This window comes from Coregonus clupeaformis, chromosome 10 (genome assembly GCF_020615455.1).
Source record: "Coregonus clupeaformis isolate EN_2021a chromosome 10, ASM2061545v1, whole genome shotgun sequence".
Taxonomy (NCBI): Eukaryota; Metazoa; Chordata; class Actinopteri; order Salmoniformes; family Salmonidae; genus Coregonus; species Coregonus clupeaformis.
Genome location: NC_059201.1, coordinates 65,143,109 through 65,170,049, shown reverse-complemented (window position 1 = coordinate 65,170,049; position 26,941 = coordinate 65,143,109). Strand labels below are relative to the sequence as shown.

General features: G+C 50.9%; 2 protein-coding genes across 6 annotated transcripts; one reads left to right on the top strand and one right to left on the bottom strand.

The window, feature by feature from the left end:
• The first annotated feature begins 903 nt into the window (after nucleotides 1-903).
• On the top strand, nucleotides 904-3,412 carry LOC121565250 (apelin receptor). The gene is made up of 2 exons (XM_041876042.2): nucleotides 904-1,050; nucleotides 2,306-3,412. The coding sequence occupies exons 1-2, from the start codon at nucleotides 904-906 to the stop codon at nucleotides 3,215-3,217; spliced, it is 1,059 nt and encodes a 352-aa protein (XP_041731976.2). The 3' UTR covers nucleotides 3,218-3,412.
• Nucleotides 3,413-5,510: 2,098 nt separating this feature from the next.
• LOC121565251 (centromere protein Q) lies at nucleotides 5,511-26,390 on the bottom strand. 5 transcript variants are annotated; one of them, XM_045223205.1, is made up of 8 exons: nucleotides 26,283-26,390; nucleotides 25,826-25,947; nucleotides 25,554-25,720; nucleotides 24,364-24,432; nucleotides 19,848-19,977; nucleotides 18,388-18,507; nucleotides 9,351-9,422; nucleotides 5,511-5,953 (listed from the first exon to the last, which is right to left on the bottom strand). In XM_045223205.1, exons 1-8 carry the CDS (start codon nucleotides 26,368-26,370, stop codon nucleotides 5,783-5,785), a joined length of 939 nt encoding a protein of 312 aa, XP_045079140.1. In that variant the 5' UTR covers nucleotides 26,371-26,390; the 3' UTR covers nucleotides 5,511-5,782. The 5 variants fall into 5 exon arrangements, with proteins under 5 accessions (XP_045079140.1, XP_045079141.1, XP_045079144.1 ...); XM_045223206.1 differs by having other exon boundaries at nucleotides 9,351-9,413; XM_045223209.1 differs by lacking the exon at nucleotides 9,351-9,422 and adding an exon at nucleotides 9,241-9,312.
• Between the last annotated feature and the right edge of the window lie 551 nt (nucleotides 26,391-26,941).

Below are 26,941 nucleotides of genomic sequence, written 5' to 3'. Positions count from 1 at the left end.
CGTGCTCAGTGTGAACCTGCTTTCATCTGTGAAGAGCACAGGGCGCCAGTGGCGAATTTGCCAATCTTGGTGTTCTCTGGCAAATGTCAAACGTTCTGCACGGTGTTGGGCTGTAAGCACAACCCCCACCTGTGGACGTCGGGCCCTCATACCACCCTCATGGAGTCTGTTTCTGACCGTTTGAGCAGACACATGCACATTTGTGGCCTGCTGGAGGTCATTTTGCAGGGCTCTGGCAGTGCTCCTCCTGCTCCTCCTTGCACAAAGGCGGAGGTAGCGGTCCTGCTGCTGGGTTGTTGCCCTCCTACGGCCTCCTCCACGTCTCCTGATGTACTAGCCTGTCTCCTGGTAGCGCCTCCATGCTCTGGACACTACGCTGACAGACACAGCAAACCTTCTTGCCACAGCTCGCATTGATGTGCCATCCTGGATGAGCCGCACTACCTGAGCCACTTGTGTGGGTTGTAGACTCCGTCTCATGCTACCACTGGAGTGAAAGCACCGCCAGCATTCAAAAGTGACCAAAACATCAGCCAGGAAGCATAGGAACTGAGAAGTGGTCTGTGGTCACCACCTGCAAAACCAATCCTTTATTGGGGGTGTCTTGCTAATTGCCTATAATTTCCAACTGTTGTCTATTTCATTTGCATAACAGCATGTGAAATTTATTGTCAATCAGTGTTGCTTCCTAAGTGGACAGTTTGATTTCACAGAAGTGTGATTGACTTGGAGTTACATTGTGTTGTTTAAGTGTTCCCTTCATTTTTTTGAGCAGTGTATATCTCCACATATATCTCCATAGGTCTCCTTCCTGTGGTCTAGTTAACATATATCTCCACACTGTCTGTCTCCATAGGTCTCCTCACAGCAGCTCCAGGTCTATATCTTCCTATCTGAGCCAATATGAACCTTGTGAACACCAGCCAGTGGTTCCTGACCCGGCCCTCTCCCAGCCCAGCAGGACCCGGTGAAGGACTGGGCTGCACCGGCACCTGGCAGGCAGAGACGGGCCGCATCGCTCAGATGCTGCTCACCATAGTCATCTTCCTGGTGAGTCTCTAGTCTAGAGACTAATTCTAGTTCAGTCTACTTCAGTCCAGGTACTGCCGTGCAGGTTTTCGTTCCGGCACACTTGATTCAATTGGCTTCAATCAAGACCATGCCATGTTGAATCAGGTGCGTTAGTGCTGGGCTGGAACAAGACCATGCCATGTTGAATCAGGTGCGTTAGTGCTGGGCTGGAACAAGACCATGCCATGTTGAATCAGGTGTGTTGGTACTGGGCTGGAACAAGACCATGCCATGTTGAATCAGGTGTGTTAGTGCTGGGCTGGAACAAGACCATGCCATGTTGAATCAGGTGCGTTAGTGCTGGGCTGGAACAAGACCATGCCATGTTGAATCAGGTGCGTTAGTGCTGGGCTGGAACAAGACCATGCCGTGTTGAATCAGGTGCGTTAGTGCTGGGCTGGAACAAGACCATGCCGTGTTGAATCAGGTGCGTTAGTGCTGGGCTGGAACAAGACCATGCCGTGTTGAATCAGGTGCGTTAGTGCTGGGCTGGAACAAGACCATGCCATGTTGAATCAGGTGCGTTAGTGCTGGGCTGGAACAAGACCATGCCATGTTGAATCAGGTGCGTTAGTGCTGGGCTGGAACAAGACCATGCCATGTTGAATCAGGTGCGTTAGTGCTGGGCTGGAACAAGACCATGCCATGTTGAATCAGGTGCGTTAGTGCTGGGCTGGAACAAGACCATGCCATGTTGAATCAGGTGCGTTAGTGCTGGGCTGGAACAAGACCATGCCATGTTGAATCAGGTGCGTTAGTGCTGGGCTGGAACAAGACCATGCCATGTTGAATCAGGTGTGTTAGTGCTGGGCTGGAACAAGACCATGCCATGTTGAATCAGGTGCGTTAGTGCTGGGCTGGAACAAGACCATGCCATGTTGAATCAGGTGCGTTAGTGCTGGGCTGGAACAAGACCATGCCATGTTGAATCAGGTGCGTTAGTGCTGGGCTGGAACAAGACCATGCCATGTTGAATCAGGTGCGTTAGTGCTGGGCTGGAACAAGACCATGCCATGTTGAATCAGGTGGGTTAGTGCTGGGCTGGAACAAGACCATGCCATGTTGAATCAGGTGCGTTAGTGCTGGGCTGGAACAAGACCATGCCATGTTGAATCAGGTGCGTTAGTGCTGGGCTGGAACAAGACCATTCACACCTGGCATAGCTTCAGTCCTCGAGGTTCCTGCAGTGTCTGCTGGTTTATGACATCACTTCCTCTTCTTGTCTGTCTCCCAGGTGGGCGTGACCTTGAACGGCCTAGTGGTGTGGGCGTTGGCCTGGCGTGGGCGTGGCCGCCTGATGAGGCGTGGCAGCGTGGGCGAGGGAGAGACGCGCGGCGCCAGCAGCTTCCGCGTCTACGTGGTGAACCTGGCGTTGGCTGACCTGGTTCTCCTCCTCCGCACCCCTCTGATGCTGGCGTACCTGGCCCACGGCTGTAGCTGGCCCCTGGGGGAACTGGCCTGCCGCCTGGTGATATTCCTGAGGGGCCTGGGGCTGTACGCTGCAGCCTTCCTACTGTGTGCCGTGGCTGTGGAGAGATGTCTGTGTCTCCTCAGGCCAGTCTGGTCCAGTCTGAAGCGTCCTCGCTGGGCTGTTCCCCTGGTGTGTGGTGTCCTATGGGGGCTGGCTGCTGCCCTCGCCGCCCCCTACCTCCACAGCGCAGCCCTGCTGGAGCTCAACGGTACCACCCAGTGTCTGGAGAGCATTGGGTACAGCGCTGGGCTGTTTCTGACGGAGACGGTCGCTGGGTTCCTCCTGCCTTTAACGGTGTTCCTGGTGAGTAACATAGCCGTGCTGTGGACCGCCAGGCAGGCAGGGGACGCCAGACCAACCTCTTCATCCTCAGCGACTGCGAGACAGATGGCCAGGCTGTACCGGCTCCTCTTCCTCACCATGCTCCTCTTCCTCTCCTGCTGGGTGCCCTACTTCACCTGCCGCTTCCTGCGGGCGCTGGCGGCAGGGCGGCATGACCGGGCGGGGCTGTACCGGGCGTCGTTCACGGGGGCGTACGTCTCTCTGTTCCTGGTGTATCTGAAGAGCTCCCTGAACCCTGTCCTCTACGTGTTCGCCGCCCGAGGCCTGGGTGCGCACCGTCCGCGCCTCGCTGCCCTCCACCATCGAGAGAGTCTTCAACGACGACTCGTCTGACTCCAGGAGTAGACGGACCCTACGGAGGGGGGATTCGCAGATCTAGTTCCCTAAAAAGCCCTGTTAGGGACCCTACATAGGGGAGACTACCAGATCTAGTGCTCCACAGTCCTGTTAGGGACCCTGCAGCGTTACTAGCTGACTGTATCGCTCCACTGTGGATTACTAGCTGACTGTATCACTCCACTGGGGATTACTGCTGACTGTATAGCTCCACTGTGGGATTACTGCTGACTGTATCGCTCCACTGTGGATTACTGCTGACTGTATCGCTCCACTGTGGATTACTGCTGACTGTATCGCTCCACTGGGGATTACTAGCTGACTGTATCGCTCCACTGGGGATTACTGCTGACTGTATCGCTCCACTGTGGATTACTGCTGACTGTATAGCTCCACTGTGGATTACTGCTGACTGTATAGCTCCACTGTGGATTACTGCTGACTGTATAGCTCCACTGTGGATTACTGCTGACTGTATAGCTCCACTGTGGATTACTGCTGACTGTATAGCTCCACTGTGGATTACTGCTGACTTGTATAGCTCCACTGTGGATTACTGCTGACTCTATAGCTCCACCGTGGATTACTGCTGACTGTATAGCTCCACTGTGGATTACTGCTGACTGTATAGCTCCACTGGGGATTACTGCTGACTGTATAGCTCCACTGTGGATTACTGCTGACTGTATAGCTCCACTGTGGATTACTGCTGACTGTATAGCTCCACTGTGGATTACTGCTGACTGTATAGCTCAACTGTGGATTACTGCTGACTGTATAGCTCCACTGTGGATTACTGCTGACTGTATAGCTCCACTGTGGATTACTGCTGACTGTATAGCTCCACTGTGGATTACTGCTGACTGTATAGCTCCACTGTGGATTACTGCAGCGTTACTAGCTGACTGTATAGCTCCACTGTGGATTACTGCTGACTGTATAGCTCCACTGTGGATTACTACTGACTGTATAGCTCCACTGTGGATTACTGCTGACTGTATAGCTCCACTGTGGATTACTGCTGACTGTATAGCTCCACTGTGGATTACTGCTGACTGTATAGCTCCACTGTGGATTACTGCTGACTGTATAGATCCACTGTGGATTACTGCTGACTGTATAGCTCCACTGGGGATTACTGCTGACTGTATAGCTCCACTGTGGATTACTGCTGACTGTATAGCTCCACTGGGGATTACTGCTGACTGTATAGCTCCACTGTGGATTACTGCTGACTGTATAGCTCCACTGGGGATTACTGCTGACTGTATAGCTCCACTGTGGATTACTGCTGACTGTATAGCTCCACTGTGGATTACTGCTGACTGTATAGCTCCACTGTGGATTACTGCTGACTGTATAGCTCCACTGTGGATTACTGCTGACTGTATAGCTCCACTGTGGATTACTGCATACTGACTGTATAGCTCCACTGTGGATTACTGCTGACTGTATAGCTCCACTGTGGATTACTGCTGACTGTATAGCTCCACTGGGGATTACTGCTGACTGTATAGCTCCACTGTGGATTACTGCTGACTGTATAGCTCCACTGTGGATTACTGCTGACTGTATAGCTCCACTGTGGATTACTGCTGACTGTATAGCTCCACTGTGGATTACTGCTGACTGTATAGCTCCACTGTGGATTACTGCTGACTGTATAGCTCCACTGTGGATTACTGCTGACTGTATAGCTCCACTGTGGATTACTGCTGTCTGTATAGCTCCACTGTGGATTACTGCTGACTGTATAGCTCCACTGTGGATTACTGCTGACTGTATAGCTCCACTGTGGATTACTGCTGACTGTATAGCTCCACTGGGGATTACTGCTGACTGTATAGCTCCACTGTGGATTACTGCTGACTGTATAGCTCCACTGTGGATTACTGCTGACTGTATAGCTCCACTGTGGATTACTGCTGACTGTATCGCTCCACTGTGGGATTACTGCAGCGCTACTAGCTGACTGTGACTGGCTGGCCTATATGCGTTCAGACGTTACAGACCCATTCTGGATGACACGTACAGGCTTACTATAGGCATTATCTTCAGCTGGGTGACGGGTTTACTTCAGCCCTGTTTGGACTTCATGCATTATTAGAACTATAGGCATTATCTTCTGCTGGGTGACGGGCTTACTTCAGCCCTGTTTGGACTTCATGCATTATTAGAACTATAGGCATTATCTTCAGCTGGGTGACGGGCTTGCTTTGGACTTCATGCATTATTAGAACTATTGGCATTATCTTAGGAACTGATCAAAAACAATTCCAACACAAAAAAAGACTTCTTCAGGTTTTTAATCCGCAGAACATTATCATCTACTGCTAAAAGATGAAACCATGGACAACACTTACATATGTACAAATAGGGCTACTCCCAATGCAGTATACAATGTTAACTATGTAGCTATTAAAGTCAGGTGGTCCATGCAGAGCCATATAAAAAAAAATGGCTAATATATGGTCATTTAAATATATGGCTAATATATATGGTCATATAAATATATGGCTAATGGAGTCCTGCTATTGGTGAACCAGGGTGGATGGAGCCTTGCTATTGGCTGACAGCTGTAGGCGGAGTGATCAGGTGGTCAGCGTGTCTGTAGGCAAGGTCCAGTAGATTCTTGGCATCCTGGACCGGCCCGGATGTCTGGAGGGTCTTGGCTAGGTGATGGAGTCTCGTGGTGATGGAGTCTCCGCTAGGAACCAGACGCAGCATCTGCTCCTAGAAGGGGGAGAGGACGGTCGGAAAAAAACCACTAATTAAAATGTTTAAGATGAATTTGTTCAGTAGTGGCCAAACTGTTTCTCCTTCAAGATTTCCCTTTTTTAAATGACATGTACATGTCATAAAACTCCCAGGTTATTCTGAGACCTCTTGACTATAAAAACAACCTTCCCTGAAAGAGCTTGGTTAACAGGGTGGAGGAGGGTGCCTGAAAGAGCTTGGTTAACAGGGTGGAGGAGGGGCCTGAAAGAGCTTGGTTAACAGGGTGGAGGAGGGGGCCGAGTGCCTGAAAGAGCTTGGTTAACAGGGTGGAGGAGGGAGTGCCTGAAAGAGCTTGGTTAACAGGGTGGAGGAGGGGGCCGAGTGCCTGAAAGAGCTTGGTTAACAGGGTGGAGGAGGGGGCCGAGTGCCTGAAAGAGCTTGGTTAACAGGGTGGAGGAGGGGGCCTGAAAGAGCTTGGTTAACAGGGTGGAGGAGGGGCCTGAAAGAGCTTGGTTAACAGGGTGGAGGAGGGGGCCGAGTGCCTGAAAGAGCTTGGTTAACAGGGTGGAGGAGGGGGCCGAGTGCCTGAAAGAGCTTGGTTAACAGGGTGGAGGAGAGTGCCTGAAAGAGCTTGGTTAACAGGGTGGAGGAGAGTGCCTGAAAGAGCTTGGTTAACAGGGTGGAGGAGAGTGCCTGAAAGAGCTTGGTTAACAGGGTGGAGGAGGGGGCCGAGTGCCTGAAAGAGCTTGGTTAACAGGGTGGAGGAGGGGGCCTGAAAGAGCTTGGTTAACAGGGTGGAGGAGGGGGCCTGAAAGAGCTTGGTTAACAGGGTGGAGGAGGGGGCCGAGTGCCTGAAAGAGCTTGGTTAACAGGGTGGAGGAGAGTGCCTGAAAGAGCTTGGTTAACAGGGTGGAGGAGATCAGACAGAACTACACTGTATAGAATCTCCTATTACCAAAAATACATGTATTGTAAATGTATTGTAAAGTGTGTTGCAGATTATATAAAATGTAAAATATTGAATGTATTGCAGATCAGACAGAAATGTCTAGAACAGAATGTATTACAGATCAGACAGAAATGCAATGTATAGAATGGATGAACTCTGCTGTGACCTTCCTGGTCTCCTAGCATAGAATGGATGAACTCTGCTGTGACCTTCCTGGTCTCCTAGTATAGAATGGATTAACTCTGCTGTGACCTTCCTGGTCTCCTAGTATAGAATGGATTAACTCTGCTGGGACCTTCCTGGTCTCCTAGTATAGAATGTATTAACTCTGCTGTGACCTTCCTGGTCTCCTAGTATAGAATGGATTAGATCTGCTGTGACCTTCCTGGTCTCCTAGTATAGAATGTATTAGATCTGCTGTGACCTTCCTGGTCTCCTAGTATAGAATGTATTAACTCTGCTGTGACCTTCCTGGTCTCCTAGTATAGAATGTATTAGCTCTGCTGTGACCTTCCTGGTCTCCTAGTATAGAATGGATTAGATCTGCTGTGACCTTCCTGGTCTCCTAGTATAGAATGTATTAACTCTGCTGTGACCTTCCTGGTCTCCTAGTATAGAATGTATTAACTCTGCTGTGACCTTCCTGGTCTCCTAGTATAGAATGTATTAGATCTGCTGTGACCTTCCTGGTCTCCTAGTATAGAATGTATTAACTCTGCTGTGACCTTCCTGGTCTCCTAGTATAGAATGTATTAACTCTGCTGTGACCTTCCTGGTCTCCTAGTATAGAATGGATTAGATCTGCTGTGACCTTCCTGGTCTCCTAGTATAGAATGTATTAACTCTGCTGTGACCTTCCTGGTCTCCTAGTATAGAATGTATTAACTCTGCTGTGACCTTCCTGGTCTCCTAGTATAGAATGGATTAACTCTGCTGTGACCTTCCTGGTCTCCTAGTATAGAATGTATTAGCTCTGCTGTGACCTTCCTGGTCTCCTAGTATAGAATGGATTAACTCTGCTGTGACCTTCCTGGTCTCCTAGTATAGAATGTATTAGCTCTGCTGTGACCTTCCTGGTCTCCTAGTATAGAATGGATTAACTCTGCTGTGACCTTCCTGGTCTCCTAGTATAGAATGTATTAACTCTGCTGTGACCTTCCTGGTCTCCTAGTATAGAATGTATTAACTCTGCTGTGACCTTCCTGGTCTCCTAGTATAGAATGTATTAACTCTGCTGTGACCTTCCTGGTCTCCTAGTATAGAATGGATTAGATCTGCTGTGACCTTCCTGGTCTCCTAGTATAGAATGGATTAGATCTGCTGTGACCTTCCTGGTCTCCTAGTATAGAATGGATTAACTCTGCTGTGACCTTCCTGGTCTCCTAGTATAGAATGTATTAGATCTGCTGTGACCTTCCTGGTCTCCTAGTATAGAATGGATTAACTCTGCTGTGACCTTCCTGGTCTCCTAGTATAGAATGTATTAACTCTGCTGTGACCTTCCTGGTCTCCTAGTATAGAATGGATTAGATCTGCTGTGACCTTCCTGGTCTCCTAGTATAGAATGGATTAGCTCTGCTGTGACCTTCCTGGTCTCCTAGTATAGAATGTATTAGCTCTGCTGTGACCTTCCTGGTCTCCTAGTATAGAATGTATGAACTCTGCTGTGACCTTCCTGGTCTCCTAGTATAGAATGTATTAACTCTGCTGTGACCTTCCTGGTCTCCTAGTATAGAATGTATTAACTCTGCTGTGACCTTCCTGGTCTCCTAGTATAGAATGTATTAGCTCTGCTGTGACCTTCCTGGTCTCCTAGTATAGAATGTATGAACTCTGCTGGGACCTTCCTGGTCTCCTAGTATAGAATGTATTAACTCTGCTGTGACCTTCCTGGTCTCCTAGTATAGAATGGATGAACTCTGCTGTGACCTTCCTGGTCTCCTAGTATAGAATGGATTAGCTATGCTGGGACCTTCCTGGTCTCCTAGTATAGAATGGATTAACTCTGCTGTGACCTTCCTGGTCTCCTAGTATAGAATGGATTAGATCTGCTGTGACCTTCCTGGTCTCCTAGTATAGAATGTATTAGCTCTGCTGTGACCTTCCTGGTCTCCTAGTATAGAATGTATTAACTCTGCTGTGACCTTCCTGGTCTCCTAGTATAGAATGGATTAGCTCTTAAGAACTAAATATAAAATGTGTCTGACCACATCCTCTTCTACAGAAAACTGAGATCACAACCACTTCCAGAATAAACCACTGCTATGAAAACCTGTGTCTATGACTGAAGAGACTATTGTTTATGGTTCCCAGAATGCATTGGGAACCTGTGTGTGTGTTACCGCTTGTTAACCTGTAAGGGTCTGTCTTTACGCTGAGGCACAGTGGGGAGACGAAGGACTCCTTGTTCTGACAACTGGAGGATCTAAGACAACATAGAGAGAGGAGAGGAGGAGAGTTAACCTGTAAGGTTCTGTCTTTACGCTGAGGCACAGTGGGGAGACGAAGGACTCCTTGTTCTGACAACTGGAGGATCTAAGACAACATAGAGAGGAGAGGAGAGGAGAGGAGAGGAGAGGAGAGGAGAGGAGAGGAGAGGAGGGGAGGGGAGGAGGAGAGAGGAGGAGCCATAAACAGAAGAACACACAGGCTGCATCTCAAATGACCTTTGACTAGACTATTCCCTATATAGTGCATTACCTTTAGCTCCCTATATAGTGCATTACCTTTAGCTCCCTAGACTATTCCCTATATAGTGCATTACCTTTAGCTCCCTAGACTATTCCCTATATAGTGCATTACCTTTAGCTCCCTATTCCCTATATAGTGCATTACCTTTAGCTCCCTATTCCCTATATAGTGCATTACCTTTAGCTCCCTAGACTATTCCCTATATAGTGCATTACCTTTAGCTCCCTAGACTATTCCCTATATAGTGCATTACCTTTAGCTCCCTATTCCCTATATAGTGCATTACCTTTAGCTCCCTATTCCCTATATAGTGCATTACCTTTAGCTCCCTAGACTATTCCCTATATAGTGCATTACCTTTAGCTCCCTAGACTATTCCCTATATAGTGCATTACCTTTAGCTCCCTATTCCCTATATAGTGCATTACCTTTAGCTCCCTAGACTATTCCCTATATAGTGCATTACCTTTAGCTCCCTATTCCCTATACAGTGCATTACCTTTAGCTCCCTATTCCCTATATAGTGCATTACCTTTAGCTCCCTAGACTATTCCCTATATAGTGCATTACCTTTAGCTCCCTAGACTATTCCCTATATAGTGCATTACCTTTAGCTCCCTATTCCCTATATAGTGCATTACCTTTAGCTCCCTAGACTATTCCCTATATAGTGCATTACCTTTAGCTCCCTAGACTATTCCCTATATAGTGCATTACCTTTAGCTCCCTATTCCCTATATAGTGCATTACCTTTAGCTCCCTATTCCCTATATAGTGCATTACCTTTAGCTCCCTATTCCATATATAGTGCATTACCTTTAGCTCCCTATTCCCTATATAGTGCATTACCTTTAGCTCCCTATTCCCTATATAGTGCATTACCTTTAGCTCCCTATTCCATATATAGTGCATTACCTTTAGCTCCCTAGACTATTCCCTATATAGTGCATTACCTTTAGCTCCCTATTCCATATATAGTGCATTACCTTTAGCTCCCTAGACTATTCCCTATATAGTGCATTACCTTTAGCTCCCTAGACTATTCCCTATATAGTGCATTACCTTTAGCTCCCTATTCCCTATATAGTGCATTACCTTTAGCTCCCTATTCCCTATATAGTGCATTACCTTTAGCTCCCTAGACTATTCCCTATATAGTGCATTACCTTTAGCTCCCTAGACTATTCCCTATATAGTGCATTACCTTTAGCTCCCGGTCACAATATTACACTATTTAGTTAATAGGGTCCTATTTAGAATGCCACTGAGGACTTGATCCCCATCAAGGAGGAAGCTTCCTGTCAATGAAAGAACCAGATACCCAAATATGGGCTTAGTTCCTATTTTGTCATCATTCTATTACAAAACCAATTCCAGACAACGTCTTCTTCTTACCGAAGTATTTTGCTTCCATCTGTAATGTTCAGTTATGTTGCTACACAGAGTTCCTGTAGATTCCCGTGTAGCTCAGTTGGTAGAGCATGGCGTTTGCAACGGCAGGGTTTATTTTATTTAACCAGGCAAGTCAGTTAAGAACAAATTCTTATTTACAATGACGGCCTACACCGCCCAAACCCGGAACGACGCTGGGCCAATTGTGCGTCGCCCTATGGGACTCCCAATCACGGGCCGGTTGTGATACAGCCTGGAATCGAACCAGGGGGTCTGTAGTGACGCCTCAAGCACTGAGATGCAGTGCCTTAGACCGCTGCGCCACTCGGTTTCCCACTCGGGGGCCAGTATGAACAAACATTAATATGTATGCACTCACTAACTGTAAGTCGCTCTGGATAAGAGCGTCTGCTAAATGACTAACATTTAAAAAATTTAAAAATGTAGATTGTTCTAAAGACATTATTAACTCAGTAATAGACTATACATTATGTTGATTCCTACTATGAAAGTATCTGCCAGGCCCTGCTGACTCCCCCCTCTCCCCACTGTGGAGAAGGCTAAAGGCTGCTGACTCCATCCCTCTCCCCACTGTGGAGAAGGCTAAAGGCTGCTGACTCCCTCCCTCTCCCCACTGTGGAGAAGGCTAAAGGCTGCTGACTCCCTCCCTCTCCCCACTGTGGAGAAGGCTAACGGCTGCTGACTCCCTCCCTCTCCCCACTGTGGAGAAGGCTAACGGCTGCTGACTCCCTCCCTCTCCCCACTGTAGAGAAGGCTAAAGGCTGCTGACTCCCTCCCTCTCCCCACTGTGGAGAAGGCTGCTGACTCCCTCCCTCTCCCCACTGTGGAGAAGGCTAAAGGCTGCTGACTCCCTCCCTCTCCCCACTGTGGAGAAGGCTAAAGGCTGCTGACTCCCTCCCTCTCCCCACTGTGGAGAAGGTTAAAGGCTGCTGACTCCCTCCCTCTCCCCACTGTGGAGAAGGCTAAAGGCTGCTGACTCCCTCCCTCTCCCCACTGTGGAGAAGGCTAAAGTCTGCTGACTCCCTCCCTCTCCCCACTGTGGAGAAGGCTAACGGCTGCTGACTCCCTCCCTCTCCCCCACTGTGGAGAAGGCTGCTGACTCCCTCCCTCTCCCCACTGTGGAGAAGGCTGCTGACTCCCTCCCTCTCCCCACTGTGGAGAAGGCTAAAGGCTGCTGACTCCCTCCCTCTCCCCACTGTGGAGAAGGCTAAAGGCTGCTGACTCCCTCCCTCTCCCCACTGTGGAGAAGGCTGCTGACTCCCTCCCTCTCCCCACTGTGGAGAAGGCTAAAGGCTGCTGACTCCTCCCTCTCACCCACTGTGGAGAAGGCTAAAGGCTGCTGACTCCCTCCCTCTCCCCACTGTGGAGAAGGCTGCTGACTCCCTCCCTCTCCCCACTGTGGAGAAGGCTGCTGACTCCCTCCCTCTCCCCACTATGGAGAAGGCTAAAGGCTGCTGACTCCCTCCCTCTCCCCACTGTGGAGAAGGCTAACGGCTGCTGACTCCCTCCCTCTCCCCCACTGTGGAGACGGCTAAAGGCTGCTGACTCCCTCCCTCTCCCCACTGTGGAGAAGGCTAAAGGCTGCTGACTCCCTCCCTCTCCCCACTGTGGAGAAGGCTAAAGGCTGCTGACTCCCTCCCTCTCCCCACTGTGGAGAAGGCTAACGGCTGCTGACTCCCTCCCTCTCCCCACTGTGGAGAAGGCTGGCTGACTCCCTCCCTCTCCCCACTGTGGAGAAGGCTGCTGACTCCCTCCCTCTCCCCACTGTGGAGAAGGCTAAAGGCTGCTGACTCCCTCCCTCTCCCCACTGTGGAGAAGGCTGTAGGCTGCTGACTCCCTCCCTCTCCCCACTGTGGAGAAGGCTAAAGGCTGCTGAATCCCTCCCTCTCCCCACTGTGGAGAAGGCTGCTGACTCCCTCCCTCTCCCCACTGTGGAGAAGGCTAAAGGCTGCTGACTCCCTCCCTCTCCCCACTGTGGAGAAGGCTGTAGGCTGCTGACTCCCTCCCTCTCCCCACTGTGGAGAAGGCTAAAGGCTGCTGACTCCCTCCCTCTCCCCACTGTGGAGAAGGCTAACGGCTGCTGACTCCCTCCCTCTCCCCACTGTGGAGAAGGCTAATGGCTGCTGACTCCCTCCCTCTCCCCACTGTGGAGAAGGCTAAAGGCTGCTGACTCCCTCCCTCTCCCCACTGTGGAGAAGGCTGCTGACTCCCTCCCTCTCCCCACTGTGGAGAAGGCTAAAGGCTGCTGACTCCCTCCCTCTCCCCACTGTGGAGAAGGCTAAAGGCTGCTGACTCCCTCCCTCTCCCCACTGTGGAGAAGGCTGCTGACTCCCTCCCTCTCCCCACTGTGGAGAAGGCTGCTGACTCCCTCCCTCTCCCCACTGTGGAGAAGGCTAAAGGCTGCTGACTCCCTCCCTCTCCCCACTGTGGAGAAGGCTAAAGGCTGCTGAATCCCTCCCTCTCCCCACTGTGGAGAAGGCTAACGGCTGCTGACTCCCTCCCTCTCCCCACTGTGGAGAAGGCTAAAAGCTGCTGACTCCCTCCCTCTCCCCACTGTGGAGAAGGCTGCTGACTCCCTCCCTCTCCCCACTGTGGAGAAGGCTAAAGGCTGCTGAATCCCTCCCTCTCCCCACTGTGGAGAAGGCTAACGGCTGCTGACTCCCTCCCTCTCCCCACTGTGGAGAAGGCTAAAGGCTGCTGACTCCCTCCCTCTCCCCACTGTGGAGAAGGCTAAAGGCTGCTGACTCCCTCCCTCTCCCCACTGTGGAGAAGGCTAAAGGCTGCTGACTCCCTCCCTCTCCCCACTGTGGAGAAGGCTAAAGGCTGCTGACTCCCTCCCTCTCCCCACTGTGGAGAAGGCTAACGGCTGCTGACTCCCTCCCTCTCCCCACTGTGGAGAAGGCTAAAGGCTGCTGACTCCCTCCCTCTCCCCACTGTGGAGAAGGCTAACGGCTGCTGACTCCCTCCCTCTCCCCACTGTGGAGAAGGCTAAAGGCTGCTGACTCCCTCCCTCTCCCCACTGTAGAGAAGGCTAAAGGCTGCTGACTCCCTCCCTCTCCCCACTGTGGAGAAGGCTGCTGACTCCCTCCCTCTCCCCACTGTGGAGAAGGCTAAAGGCTGCTGACTCCCTCCCTCTCCCCACTGTGGAGAAGGCTAACGGCTGCTGACTCCCTCCCTCTCCCCACTGTGGAGAAGGCTAAAGGCTGCTGACTCCCTCCCTCTCCCCACTGTGGAGAAGGCTAAAGGCTGCTGACTCCCTCCTTCTCCCCACTGTGGAGAAGGCTAAAGGCTGCTGACTCCCTCCCTCTCCCCACTGTGGAGAAGGCTGCTGACTCCCTCCCTCTCCCCACTGTGGAGAAGGCTAAAGGCTGCTGACTCCCTCCCTCTCCCCACTGTGGAGAAGTCTAACGGCTGCTGACTCCCTCCCTCTCCCCACTGTGGAGAAGGCTAAAGGCTGCTGACTCCCTCCCTCTCCCCACTGTGGAGAAGGCTAAAGGCTGCTGACTCCCTCCCTCTCCCCACTGTGGAGAAGGCTAAAGGCTGCTGACTCCCTCCCTCTCCCCACTGTGGAGAAGGCTGTAGGCTGCTGACTCCCTCCCTCTCCCCACTGTGGAGAAGGCTGCTGACTCCCTCCCTCTCCCCACTGTGGAGAAGGCTAACGGCTGCTGAATCCCTCCCTCTCCCCACTGTGGAGAAGGCTGTAGGCTGCTGACTCCCTCCCTCTCCCCACTGTGGAGAAGGCTAAATGCTGCTGACTCCCTCCCTCTCCCCACTGTGGAGAAGGCTAAAGGCTGCTGACTCCTCCCTCTCCCCACTGTGGAGAAGGCTAAAGGCTGCTGACTCCCTCCCTCTCCCCACTGTGGAGAAGGCTGCTGACTCCCTCCCTCTCCCCACTGTGGAGAAGGCTGCTGACTCCCTCCCTCTCCCCACTGTGGAGAAGGCTAAAGGCTGCTGACTCCCTCCCTCTCCCCACTGTGGAGAAGGCTAAAGGCTGCTGACTCCCTCCCTCTCCCCACTGTGGAGAAGGCTAAAGGCTGCTGACTCCCTCCCTCTCCCCACTGTGGAGAAGGCTAAAGGCTGCTGACTCCCTCCCTCTCCCCACTGTGGAGAAGGCTGCTGACTCCCTCCCTCTCCCCACTGTGGAGAAGGCTAAAGGCTGCTGACTCCCTCCCTCTCCCCACTGTGGAGAAGGCTAGCGGCTGCTGACTCCCTCCCTCTCCCCACTGTGGAGAAGGCTAGCGGCTGCTGACTCCCTCCCTCTCCCCACTGTGGAGAAGGCTAACGGCTGCTGACTCCCTCCCTCTCCCCACTGTGGAGAAGGCTAAAGGCTGCTGACTCCCTCCCTCTCCCCACTGTGGAGAAGGCTAAAGGCTGCTGACTCCCTCCCTCTCCCCCACTGTGGAGAAGGCTGCTGACTCCCTCCCTCTCCCCACTGTGGAGAAGGCTAAAGGCTGCTGACTCCCTCCCTCTCCCCACTGTGGAGAAGGCTGCTGACTCCCTCCCTCTCCCCACTGTGGAGAAGGCTAAAGGCTGCTGACTCCCTCCCTCTCCCCACTGTGGAGAAGGCTAAAGGCTGCTGACTCCCTCCCTCTCCCCACTGTGGAGAAGGCTAACGGCTGCTGACTCCCTCCCTCTCCCCACTGTGGAGAAGGCTAAAGGCTGCTGACTCCCTCCCTCTCCCCACTGTGGAGAAGGCTGTAGGCTGCTGACTCCCTCCCTCTCCCCACTGTGGAGAAGGCTAAAGGCTGCTGACTCCCTCCCTCCCCCCACTGTGGAGAAGGCTAAAGGCTGCTGACTCCCTCCCTCTCCCCACTGTGGAGAAGGCTAAAGGCTGCTGACTCCCTCCCTCTCCCCACTGTGGAGAAGGCTGCTGACTCCCTCCCTCTCCCCACTGTGGAGAAGGCTGCTGACTCCCTCCCTCTCCCCACTGTGGAGAAGGCTAAAGGCTGCTGACTCCCTCCCTCTCCCCACTGTGGAGAAGGCTAACGGCTGCTGACTCCCTCCCTCTCCCCACTGTGGAGAAGGCTAAAGGCTGCTGACTCCCTCCCCCTCCCCACTGTGGAGAAGGCTAAAGGCTGCTGACTCCCTCCCTCTCCCCACTGTGGAGAAGGCTGCTGACTCCCTCCCTCTCCCCACTGTGGAGAAGGCTAAAGGCTGCTGACTCCCTCCCTCTCCCCCACTGTGGAGAAGGCTAGCGGCTGCTGACTCCCTCCCTCTCCCCACTGTGGAGAAGGCTAGCGGCTGCTGACTCCCTCCCTCTCCCCACTGTGGAGAAGGCTAACGGCTGCTGACTCCCTCCCTCTCCCCACTGTGGAGAAGGCTAAAGGCTGCTGACTCCCTCCCTCTCCCCACTGTGGAGAAGGCTAAAGGCTGCTGACTCCCTCCCTCTCCCCACTGTGGAGAAGGCTGCTGACTCCCTCCCTCTCCCCACTGTGGAGAAGGATAAAGGCTGCTGACTCCCTCCCTCTCCCCACTGTGGAGAAGGCTGCTGACTCCCTCCCTCTCCCCACTGTGGAGAAGGCTAAAGGCTGCTGACTCCCTCCCTCTCCCCACTGTGGAGAAGGCTAAAGGCTGCTGACTCCCTCCCTCTCCCCACTGTGGAGAAGGCTAACGGCTGCTGACTCCCTCCCTCTCCCCACTGTGGAGAAGGCTAAAGGCTGCTGACTCCCTCCCTCTCCCCACTGTGGAGAAGGCTAACGGCTGCTGACTCCCTCCCTCTCCCCACTGTGGAGAAGGCTAAAGGCTGCTGAATCCCTCCCTCTCCCCACTGCGGAGAAGGCTAAAGGCTGCTGACTCCCTCCCTCTCCCCACTGTGGAGAAGGCTGCTGACTCCTCCCTCTCCCCACTGTGGAGAAGGCTGCTGACTCCCTCCCTCTCCCCACTGTGGAGAAGGCTAAAGGCTGCTGACTCCCTCCCTCTCCCCACTGTGGAGAAGGCTAAAGGCTGCTGACTCCCTCCCTCTCCCCACTGTGGAGAAGGCTGCTGACTCCTCCCTCTCCCCCACTGTGGAGAAGGCTAAAGGCTGCTGACTCCCTCCCTCTCCCCACTGTGGAGAAGGCCAAAGGCTGCTGACTCCCTCCCTCTCCCCACTGTGGAGAAGGCTGCTGACTCCCTCCCTCTCCCCACTGTGGAGAAGGCTAAAGGCTGCTGACTCCCTCCCTCTCCCCACTGTGGAGAAGGCTAACGGCTGCTGACTCCCTCCCTCTCCCCACTGTGGAGAAGGCTAAAGGCTGCTGACTCCCTCCCTCTCCCCACTGTGGAGAAGGCTAAAGGCTGCTGACTCCCTCCCTCTCCCCACTGTGGAGAAGGCTGCTGACTCTCCCTCCCTCTCCCCACTGTGGAGAAGGCTAAAGGCTGCTGACTCCCTCCCTCTCCCCACTGTGGAGAAGGCTAAAGGCTGCTGACTCCCTCCCTCTCCCCACTGTGGAGAAGGCTAAAGGCTGCTGACTCCCTCCCTCTCCCCACTGTGGAGAAGGCTAAAGGCTGCTGACTCCCTCCCTCTCCCCACTGTGGAGAAGGCTAACGGCTGCTGACTCCCTCCCTCTCCCCACTGTGGAGAAGGCTGCTGACTCCCTCCCTCTCCCCACTGTGGAGAAGGCTGCTGACTCCCTCCCTCTCCCCACTGTGGAGAAGGCTAAAGGCTGCTGACTCCCTCCCTCTCCCCACTGTGAAGAAGGCTAACGGCTGCTGACTCCCTCCCTCTCCCCACAATCATATCATGTTTAAAGTTAGCAACAGGGTGTTTTTAAGTTCCCACTTCCTCAGGCTGTGAATCGTTTAGTCTATAGGCCAAAGACGGCAGCAAATTCTCTGAAGAGCCCCCCCCAAAAAAAAATATGTATCTGATCATTCTGGATCATATTTTGACAGGTTGCACATAAAAATATCAAATCATGCATTTCCTGGATATGTTAGATGAAATAGCTTCCTTTTTGAATCGTAGTTGTCTTACTTGGTACTCGAAACAACAGTCCAGAGCTCTGCTGCTAATGTAAAGTAACGGTCCATTAAAAACGCTTTTCATTTCAGCATTTGTTATCGAGCAAAATAGCTACATTTATCACCCAGCTCTACCACCTCCCCCCCAAAAAAAGTATTTATTGTAACGTAATCGGTGTAATTATCGCTATTATTTATTTATTTTCACATTAATAATAATAATAATAATAATATGCCATTTAGAAGACGCTTTTATCCAAAGCGACTTACAGTCATGTGCGCATACATTTTTACGTATGGGTGGTCCCGGGGATCGAACCCACTACCCTGGCGTTAGAGATATCTGAACCCAGGTCTGGTCTGTCTTACCGAAAGTATTAGAGATATCTGAACCCAGGTCTGGTCTGTCTTACCGAAAGTTTTAGAGATATCTGAACCCAGGTCTGGTCTGTCTCACCTGCTGGTTCCTCTCCTCCTCCTGGTCCAGTAGTTGTCTGAGGTTAAAACACTGGCGCTCCAGAGAGTCTCTCTCCTCCTCCTGCTGTTCTAGAGAGGCCACCACAGACCTCAGCTCCGCCTGGGACCCACAGTAGCAGAATCAAGACTAGATAACCACACACATACCATGCAAATATTCACACACACACACCCCCTTCCCAGTGTCGCACCGCCAGCTTGTTCCCCACCCCCTTCCCCAGTGTCGCACCGCCAGCTTTTCCCCCCTTCCCAGTGTCGCACCGCCAGCTTGTTCCCCACCCCCTTCCCAGTGTCGCACCGCCAGCTTGTTCCCCCACCCCCTTCCCAGTGTCGCACCGCCAGCTTGTTCCCCCCCCCCCCCTTCCCAGTGTCGCACCGCCAGCTTGTTCCCCCACCCCCTTCCCAGTGTCGCACCGCCAGCATTTCCCCCCACCCCCTTCCCAGTGTCGCACCGCCAGCTTGTTCCCCCACCCCCTTCCCAGTGTCGCACCGCCAGCTTGTTCCCCCCACCCCCTTCCCAGTGTCGCACCGCCAGCTTGTTCCCCCCACCCCCTTCCCAGTGTCGCACCGCCAGCTTGTTCCCCCCACCCCCTTCCCAGTGTCGCACCCGCCAGCTTGTTCCCCCACCCCCTTCCCAGTGTCGCACCGCCAGCTTGTTCCCCACCCCCTTCCCAGTGTCGCACCGCCAGCTTGTTCCCCCCCCCCCCTTCCCAGTGTCGCACCGCCAGCTTGTTCCCCACCCCTTCCCAGTGTCGCACCGCCAGCTTGTTCCCCCACCCCCTTCCCAGTGTCGCACCGCCAGCTTGTTCCCCCACCCCCTTCCCAGTGTCGCACCGCCAGCTTGTTCCCCCACCCCCTTCCCAGTGTCGCACCGCCAGCTTGTTCCCCCACCCCCTTCCCAGTGTCGCACCCCCAGCTTGTTCCCCCACCCCCTTCCCAGTGTCGCACCGCCAGCTTGTTCCCCCACCCCCTTCCCAGTGTCGCACCGCCAGCTTGTTCCCCCACCCCTTCCCAGTGTCGCACCGCCAGCATGTTCCCCCACCCCCTTCCCAGTGTCGCACCCGCCAGCTTGTTCCCCCACCCCCCTTCCCAGTGTCGCACCGCAAGCTTTTCCCCCACCCCCTTCCCAGTGTCGCACCGCCAGCTTGTTCCCCCACCCCCTTCCCAGTGTCGCACCGCCAGCTTGTTCCCCCACCCCCTTCCCAGTGTCGCACCGCCAGCTTGTTCCCCCACCCCCTTCCCAGTGTCGCACCGCCAGCTTGTTCCCCCACCCCCTTCCCAGTGTCGCACCGCCAGCTTGTTCCCCCACCCCCTTCCCAGTGTCGCACCGCCAAGCTTCCCCCACCCCCTTCCCAGTGTCGCACCGCCAGCTTGTTCCCCCACCCCCTTCCCAGTGTCGCACCGCCAGCTTGTTCCCCCACCCCCTTCCCAGTGTCGCACCGCCAGCTTGTTGAGGCTCTTCTTGCCCACGGCTGCCTTTCTAGTCTCTTCCTGGTGTTGACGGGAAGCATGACTCATCATTTCCTGGTTCTGGATTGGGACTGACAGCTGAGCCAGTTTAGACAGGAACCTGGAACCATCGGCACGATACAGTCAATGTGTTAGCCAAGAAAGACTTCTTATAGTAGGATCAAGTGTGTTAGCCATGAAAGACTTCTTATAGTAGGATCAAGTGTGTTAGCCATGAAAGACTTCTTATAGTAGGATCAAGTGTGTTAGCCATGAAAGACTTCTTATAGTAGGATCAAGTGTGTTAGCCAAGAAAGACTTCTTATAGTAGGATCAAGTGTGTTAGCCAAGAAAGACTTCTTATAGTAGGATCAAGTGTGTTAGCCATGAAAGACTTCTTATAGTAGGATCAAGTGTGTTAGCCAAGAAAGACTTCTTATAGTAGGATCAAGTGTGTTAGCCAAGAAATACTTCTTATAGTAGGATCAAGTGTGTTAGCCAAGAAAGACTTCTTATAGTAGGATCAAGTGTGTTAGCCAAGAAAGACTTCTTATAGTAGGATCAAGTGTGTTAGCCAAGAAAGACTTCTTATAGTAGGATCAAGTGTGTTAGCCATGAAAGACTTCTTATAGTAGGATCAAGTGTGTTAGCCAAGAAAGACTTCTTATAGTAGGATCAAGTGTGTTAGCCAAGAAAGACTTCTTATAGTAGGATCAAGTGTGTTAGCCAAGAAAGACTTCTTATAGTAGGATCAAGTGTGTTAGCCATGAAAGACTTCTTATAGTAGGATCAAGTGTGTTAGCCATGAAAGACTTCTTATAGTAGGATCAAGTGTGTTAGCCAAGAAAGACTTCTTATAGTAGGATCAAGTGTGTTAGCCAAGAAAGACTTCTTATAGTAGGATCAAGTGTGTTAGCCATGAAAGACTTCTTATAGTAGGATCAAGTGTGTTAGCCAAGAAAGACTTCTTATAGCAGGATCAAGTCGCTTAACATAACTAAATATACAGTGCATTCGGAAAGTATTCAGACCCCTTGACTTTTCCACATTTTGTTACGTTACAGCCTTATTCTAAAATGGATTAAATAAAAAAATTCCGCTCAATCTACACACAAAACCCCATAATGACCCAATACCCCATAACGACCCCCAATACCCCATAATGACCCAATACCCCATAACGACCCAATACCCCATAACGACCCAATACCCCATAACGACCCAATACCCCCATAATGACCCAATACCCCATAATGACCCAATACCCCACAATGACCCAATACCCCATAATGACCCAATACCCCACAATGACCCAATACCCCATAATGACCCAATACCCCACAATGACCCAATACCCCATAATGACCCAATACCCCATAATGACAAAGTGAAAACAGGTTTTTAGAAGAAAGAAAACAGAAATACCTTATTTACATAAGTATTCAGACCCTTTGCTATGAGACTCGAAATGTTCCATTGATCATCCTTGAGAGGTTTCTGCAACTTGATTGGAGTCAACCCTAAGTAAATTCAATTGATTGGACATGATCGGAAAGGCACACACCTGTCTATATAAGGTCCCACAGTTGACAGTGCATGTCAGAGCAAAAACCAAGCCATGATGCCGAAGGAATTGTCTGTAGATCTCAGAGACAGTATTGTGTTGAGGCACAGATCTGGGGAAGGGTACCAAAACATTTCTGCAGCATTGAAGGTCCCCAAGAACACAGTGGCCTCCATCATTCTTAAATGGAAGAAGTTTGGAACCACCAAGACTCTTCCTAGAGCTGGCCGCCCGGCCAAACTGAGCAATCCGGGGAGAAAGGCCTTGGTCAGGGAGGTGACCAAGAACCCGATGGTCACTCTGACAGAGCTCCATAGTTCCTCTGTGGAGATGGGAGAACCTTCCAGAAGGACAACGATCTCTGCAGCACTCCACCAATCAGGCCTTTATGGTAGAGTGGCCAGACGGAAGCCACTCCTCAGTAAATGGCACATGATAGCCGCTTGGAGTTTACCAAAAGGCAGCTAAAGGACTCTGACCATGAAAAACAAGATTCTCTGGTCTGATGAAACCAAGATTGAACTCTTTGGTCTGAATGCCAAGCATCACGTCTGGAGGAAACCAGGCACCATCCCTACAGTGAAGCATGGTGGTGGCAGCATCATGCTGTGGGGATGCTTTTCAGCAGCAGGGACTGGGAGACTAGTCAGGATCAAGGGAAAGATGAACGGAGCAAAGTACAGAGAGATCCTTGATGAAAACCTGCTCCAGAGCGCTCAGGACCTCAGACTGGGGCGAAGGTTCGTCTTCCAACAGGACAACGACCTTAAGCACACATCCAAGACAACGCAGGTGTGGCTTAGGGACAAGTCTCTGAATGTCCTTGAGTGGCCCAGCCAGAGCCCGGACTTGAATCCTCTGGAGAGACCTGAAAATAGCTGTGCATCAACGCTCCCCATCCAACCTGACAGAGCTTGAGAGGATCTGCAGAGAAGAACGGGAGAAACTCCCCAAATACAGGTGTGCCAAGCTTGTAGCGTCATACCCAAGAAGACTCGAGGCTGTAATCGCTGCAAAAGGTGCTTCAACAAAAAGGACTGAGGAAAGGGTCTGAATACTTATGTAAATGTCATATGTTTGTTTAAAAAAATAAAAAATAATGCAAAAACAATTAACCTGTTTTTGCTTTGTCATTATGGGGTAGTGTGTGTAGATTGATGAGGGGAATAAGGCTGTAATGTAAGAAAATGTGGAAGAAATCAAGGGGTCTGAATACTTTGAATGTACTAATATATACAGTACCAGTCAAAAGTTTGGACACACCTACTCATTCAAGGGTTTTTCTTTATTTGTTCTATTTTCTACATTGTAGAATAATAGTGAAGACGTCAAAACTATGAAAGAACACATATGGAATCATGTGGTAACCAAAAAAAGTGTTAAACAAATCCAAATATATTTTATATTTGAGATTCTTCAAATAGCCACCCTTTGCCTTGATGACAGCTTTGCACATCCTTGGCATTCTCTCAACCAGCTTCACCTGGAATGCTTTTCCAACAGTCTTGAAGGAGTTCCCACATATGTTGAGAACTTGTTGGCTGCTTTTCCTTCACTCTGCGGTCCAACTCATCCCAAACTATCTAAATTGGGTTGAGGTCGGGGGATTGTGGAGGCCAGGTCATCTGATGCAGCACTCCATCACTCTCCTTCTTGGTAAAATAGCCCTTACACAGCCTGGAGGTGTGTTGGGTCATTGTCCTGTTGAAAAACAAATGATAGTCCCACTAAGCCCAAACCAGATGGGATGGTGTATCGCTGCAGAATGCTGTGGTAGCCATGCTGGTTAAGTGTGCCTTGAATTCTAAATAAATCACAGACAGTGTCACCAGCAAAGCACCCCCACACCATCACACCTCCTCCTACATGCTTTACGGTGGGAAATACACATGCGGAGATCATCCGTTCACCTGCACCGCGCCTCACAAAGACACGGCGGTTGGAACCAAAAATCTCCCATTTGGACTCCAGACCACCGGTCTAATGTCCATTGCTCGTGTTTCTAGGCCCAAGCAAGTCTCTTCTTATTGGTGTCCTTTAGTAGTGGTTTCTTTGCAGCAATTCGACTATGAAGGCCTGATTTACACAGTCCCCTCTGAACAGTTGATGTTGAGATGTGTCTGTGACTTTAACTCTGTGAAGCATTTATTTGGGCTGCAATTTCTGAGGCTGGTAACTCTAATGAACTTATCCTCTGCAGCAGAGGTAACTCTGGGTCTTCCATTCCTGTGGCGGTCCTCATGAGAGCCAGTTTCATCATAGCGCTTGATGGTTTGTGCAACTGCACTTGAAGAAACGTTCAAAGTTCTTGACATTTTCCATATTGACTGACCTTCATGTCTTAAAGTAATGATTGACTGTTGTTTCTCTTTGCTTACTTTGAGCTGTTCTTGCCATAATATGGACTTGGTCTTTTACCAAATAGGGCTATCTTCTATATACCCCCCTACCTTGTCACAACACAACTGATGGCTCAAACGCATTAAGAAGGAAAGAAATTCCACAAATTAACTTTTAAGAAGGCACACCTGTTAATTGAAATGCATTCCAGGTGACTACCTCATGAAGCTGGTTGAGAGAATGCCAAGAGTGTGCAAAGCTGTCATCAAGGCAAAGGGTGGATATTTGAAGAATCTCAAATATATTTTGATTTGTTTAACACCGTTTTGGTTACTACATGATTCCATATGTGTTATTTCATAGTTTTGATGTCTACACTATTATTCTACAATGTAGAAAATATTACAAATAAAGAAAAACCCTGGAATGAGTAGGTGTGTCCAAACTTTTGACTGGTACCGTAAGTGAAAACAATGAGTAATCCAGTATTTTGGGTGGAATAAGGTCATCTATGGATGGGCTTATCCCTTAGTACAGGGCGAGGCAATGCTGATCGTAGTGGGTCCACTGTCCCCAGGCCTACACTTAGTTCAATTCTCTCACCTGTTTTTCAGAATGTTCAGATGTTTCTGGGATTCCTCTTTCTCAGTCCGTCTCGTGGCCAGAACAGATCTGAGGGAGCGGAGAGAAAGAGGGAGAAAAGGAGAGAGAGAGAAACAGAGAGACAGAGAGAGAGAAACAGAGAGAGAGAGACAGAGAGAGAGAGAGAGAGAGAGAGAGAGAGAGAGAGAGAGACAGAGACAGAGACAGAGACAGAGACAGAGACAGAGAGAGAGAGAGAGAGAGAGAGAGGGAGAGGGAGAGGGAGAGAGAGAGAGAGAGAGAGAGAGAGAGAGAGAGAGAGAGAGACAGAGAGAGAGAGAGAGAGAGACAGAGACAGAGAGAGAGAGAGAGAGAGAGACAGAGAGAGAGACAGAGAGAGAGAGAGAGAGAGAGAGAGAGAGAGAGAGAGAGAGAGAGACAGAGAGAGAGAGAGAGAGCAGAGAGAGAGAGAGACAGAGAGACGAGACAGAGAAGAGAGAGAGACAGAGAGAGACAGAGAGAGACAGAGAGAACAGAGAGAGAGAGAGACAGAGAGAGAGAGAGAGAGAGAGACAGAGACAGAGACAGAGACAGAGACAGAGAGAGAGAGAGAGACAGAGAGAGACAGAGACAGAGAGAGACAGAGAGAGACAGAGAGAGAGAGAGAGGGAGAGAGAGGGAGAGAGAGAGAGAGAGAGAGAGAGGTTACAAATAAAATGGGTCAGTAACAACAACAACCACCTAGTGAAACCTTAAACCAGGGCTAGTCACGCTTCAGTTCACCCATGTCATGGCTCCTCTGCTATAGACAGGCCCAGTCAGAACCATAATGGAGGATGTTACTCACAGTATCAACAGGCCCAGTCAGAACCATAATGGAGGGTGTTACAGTATCAACAGGCCCAGTCAGAACCATAATGGAGGATGTTACTCACAGTATAGACAGGCCCAGTCAGAACCATAATGGAGGATGTTACTCACAGTACAGACAGGCCCAGTCAGAACCATAATGGAGGATGTTACTCACAGTATAGACAGGCCCAGTCAGAACCATAATGGAGGATGTTACTCACAGTATAGACAGGCCCAGTCAGAACCATAATGGAGGATGTTACTCACAGTATAGACAGGCCAAGTCAGAACCATAATGGAGGATGTTACTCACAGTATAGACAGGCCCAATCAGAACAATAATGGAGGATGTTACTCACAGTATAGACAGGCCCAGTATGTTGTCTAGAGCCGTAATGGAGGCCTTGGTCAGCGGTTTCCACTTCTCCTGACCTTTCACCTTCCTGGGACCTGCAACTGCGGCACCTTTCTTCTTCTGTGGTTTTGGCTGAGGGACCTGGCTGCTGGTTCCTGGCTGGGGCTCCTCCTGAAGAGGAGAGTACATGCAGACAGGACGTGTGAGAGAATGAAGTGATGAAAGCAAAGGAGAACCGTTTCCTCTCAGAGGTTTAATTCTGAAGAACTTTCTCACCCGAGAAACTCTCCGTTGACGTGTCTTTTCACCCGGCTTCTTTGGCTTCTCGCCTGTCTTTTTGCCTTTAGGCGCCTTGGATGGGGCGCGTTCAGATCCCCGGACAGGCTTCATAGTTTTAGCTAGGAAAAAGAGACAGCGTCAGACAACTAATCAAAGCATACACAGGAAAAGTGAAGGGGGAAAAAAACATAGCAGCTAAATAGATAAAATATGACATACAATCTGAAAGCTAGCAAACATGAGCATTGCCTTCACGAAACACGGATGTATTTTTGTTGTTGTCAACAACAGCAGCTAACGTTAGCTAGCTAAGGAACTTTTTATATTTTATTCACAAGGCGATCATTTTTAGTAGAACAGTTTAGAGGTGCAATTTCTCGTTGCAGTTAGGGCCAAGCGTCGGAGAATAACAATTGCTAAAACACTTAAAACAAACGTTTGTAACTTGACTTACCAGTTTCGCGGTAAACTTCTTTCAAACGTTTGTTTGTACTCATTGCGCATGCGTTGTGAGCGGCAAGCAGGCAACTCCCGGCGGCCATGATGGGAAGGGCAGTGCGCAATCCTCATAGAGGATCATAGAGGCCTCTAGTGGCCAAAAGGCCGTATTAGCCTGCTTCTGCTTCTTCTTCTGTATCATGGCGTTCGCACATTTTGTTTGTGCATGCCGCCACCTACTGTGTGGTAGTGTGTGTTCAATCACGTTACATTTTGTGATACATAAATAAAATTGCACCACCAACTAACCCTACACCCATATACCACTATTCCGTACAACCCCCCCATTCCACTACTTTGACCCAAACTGATCCTACACCAGGCCGACAGCCTGGGAGGACGGGACTCTCTCCTTCAACACACCTTGTAACTCTTCTGCAGTAAAACCTTGTACACCGAAGTACTTCCCTGCAGCTGCCACCACAACATCTATTCTCTGTGATTTAGGTTCCATTTCTGCGGTACAGTTGGTAACCATGGCAATGAACGCTAAGAAGCCAACCTTCCTGAAGAACACGTTCATATCACCCTGGCCTAGGCCTACCACTCAGCCTTGACCCATCATCCTCTGCTCTCAGCATGACACCTTCTGTTCTACTACTCAGCCTTGACCCA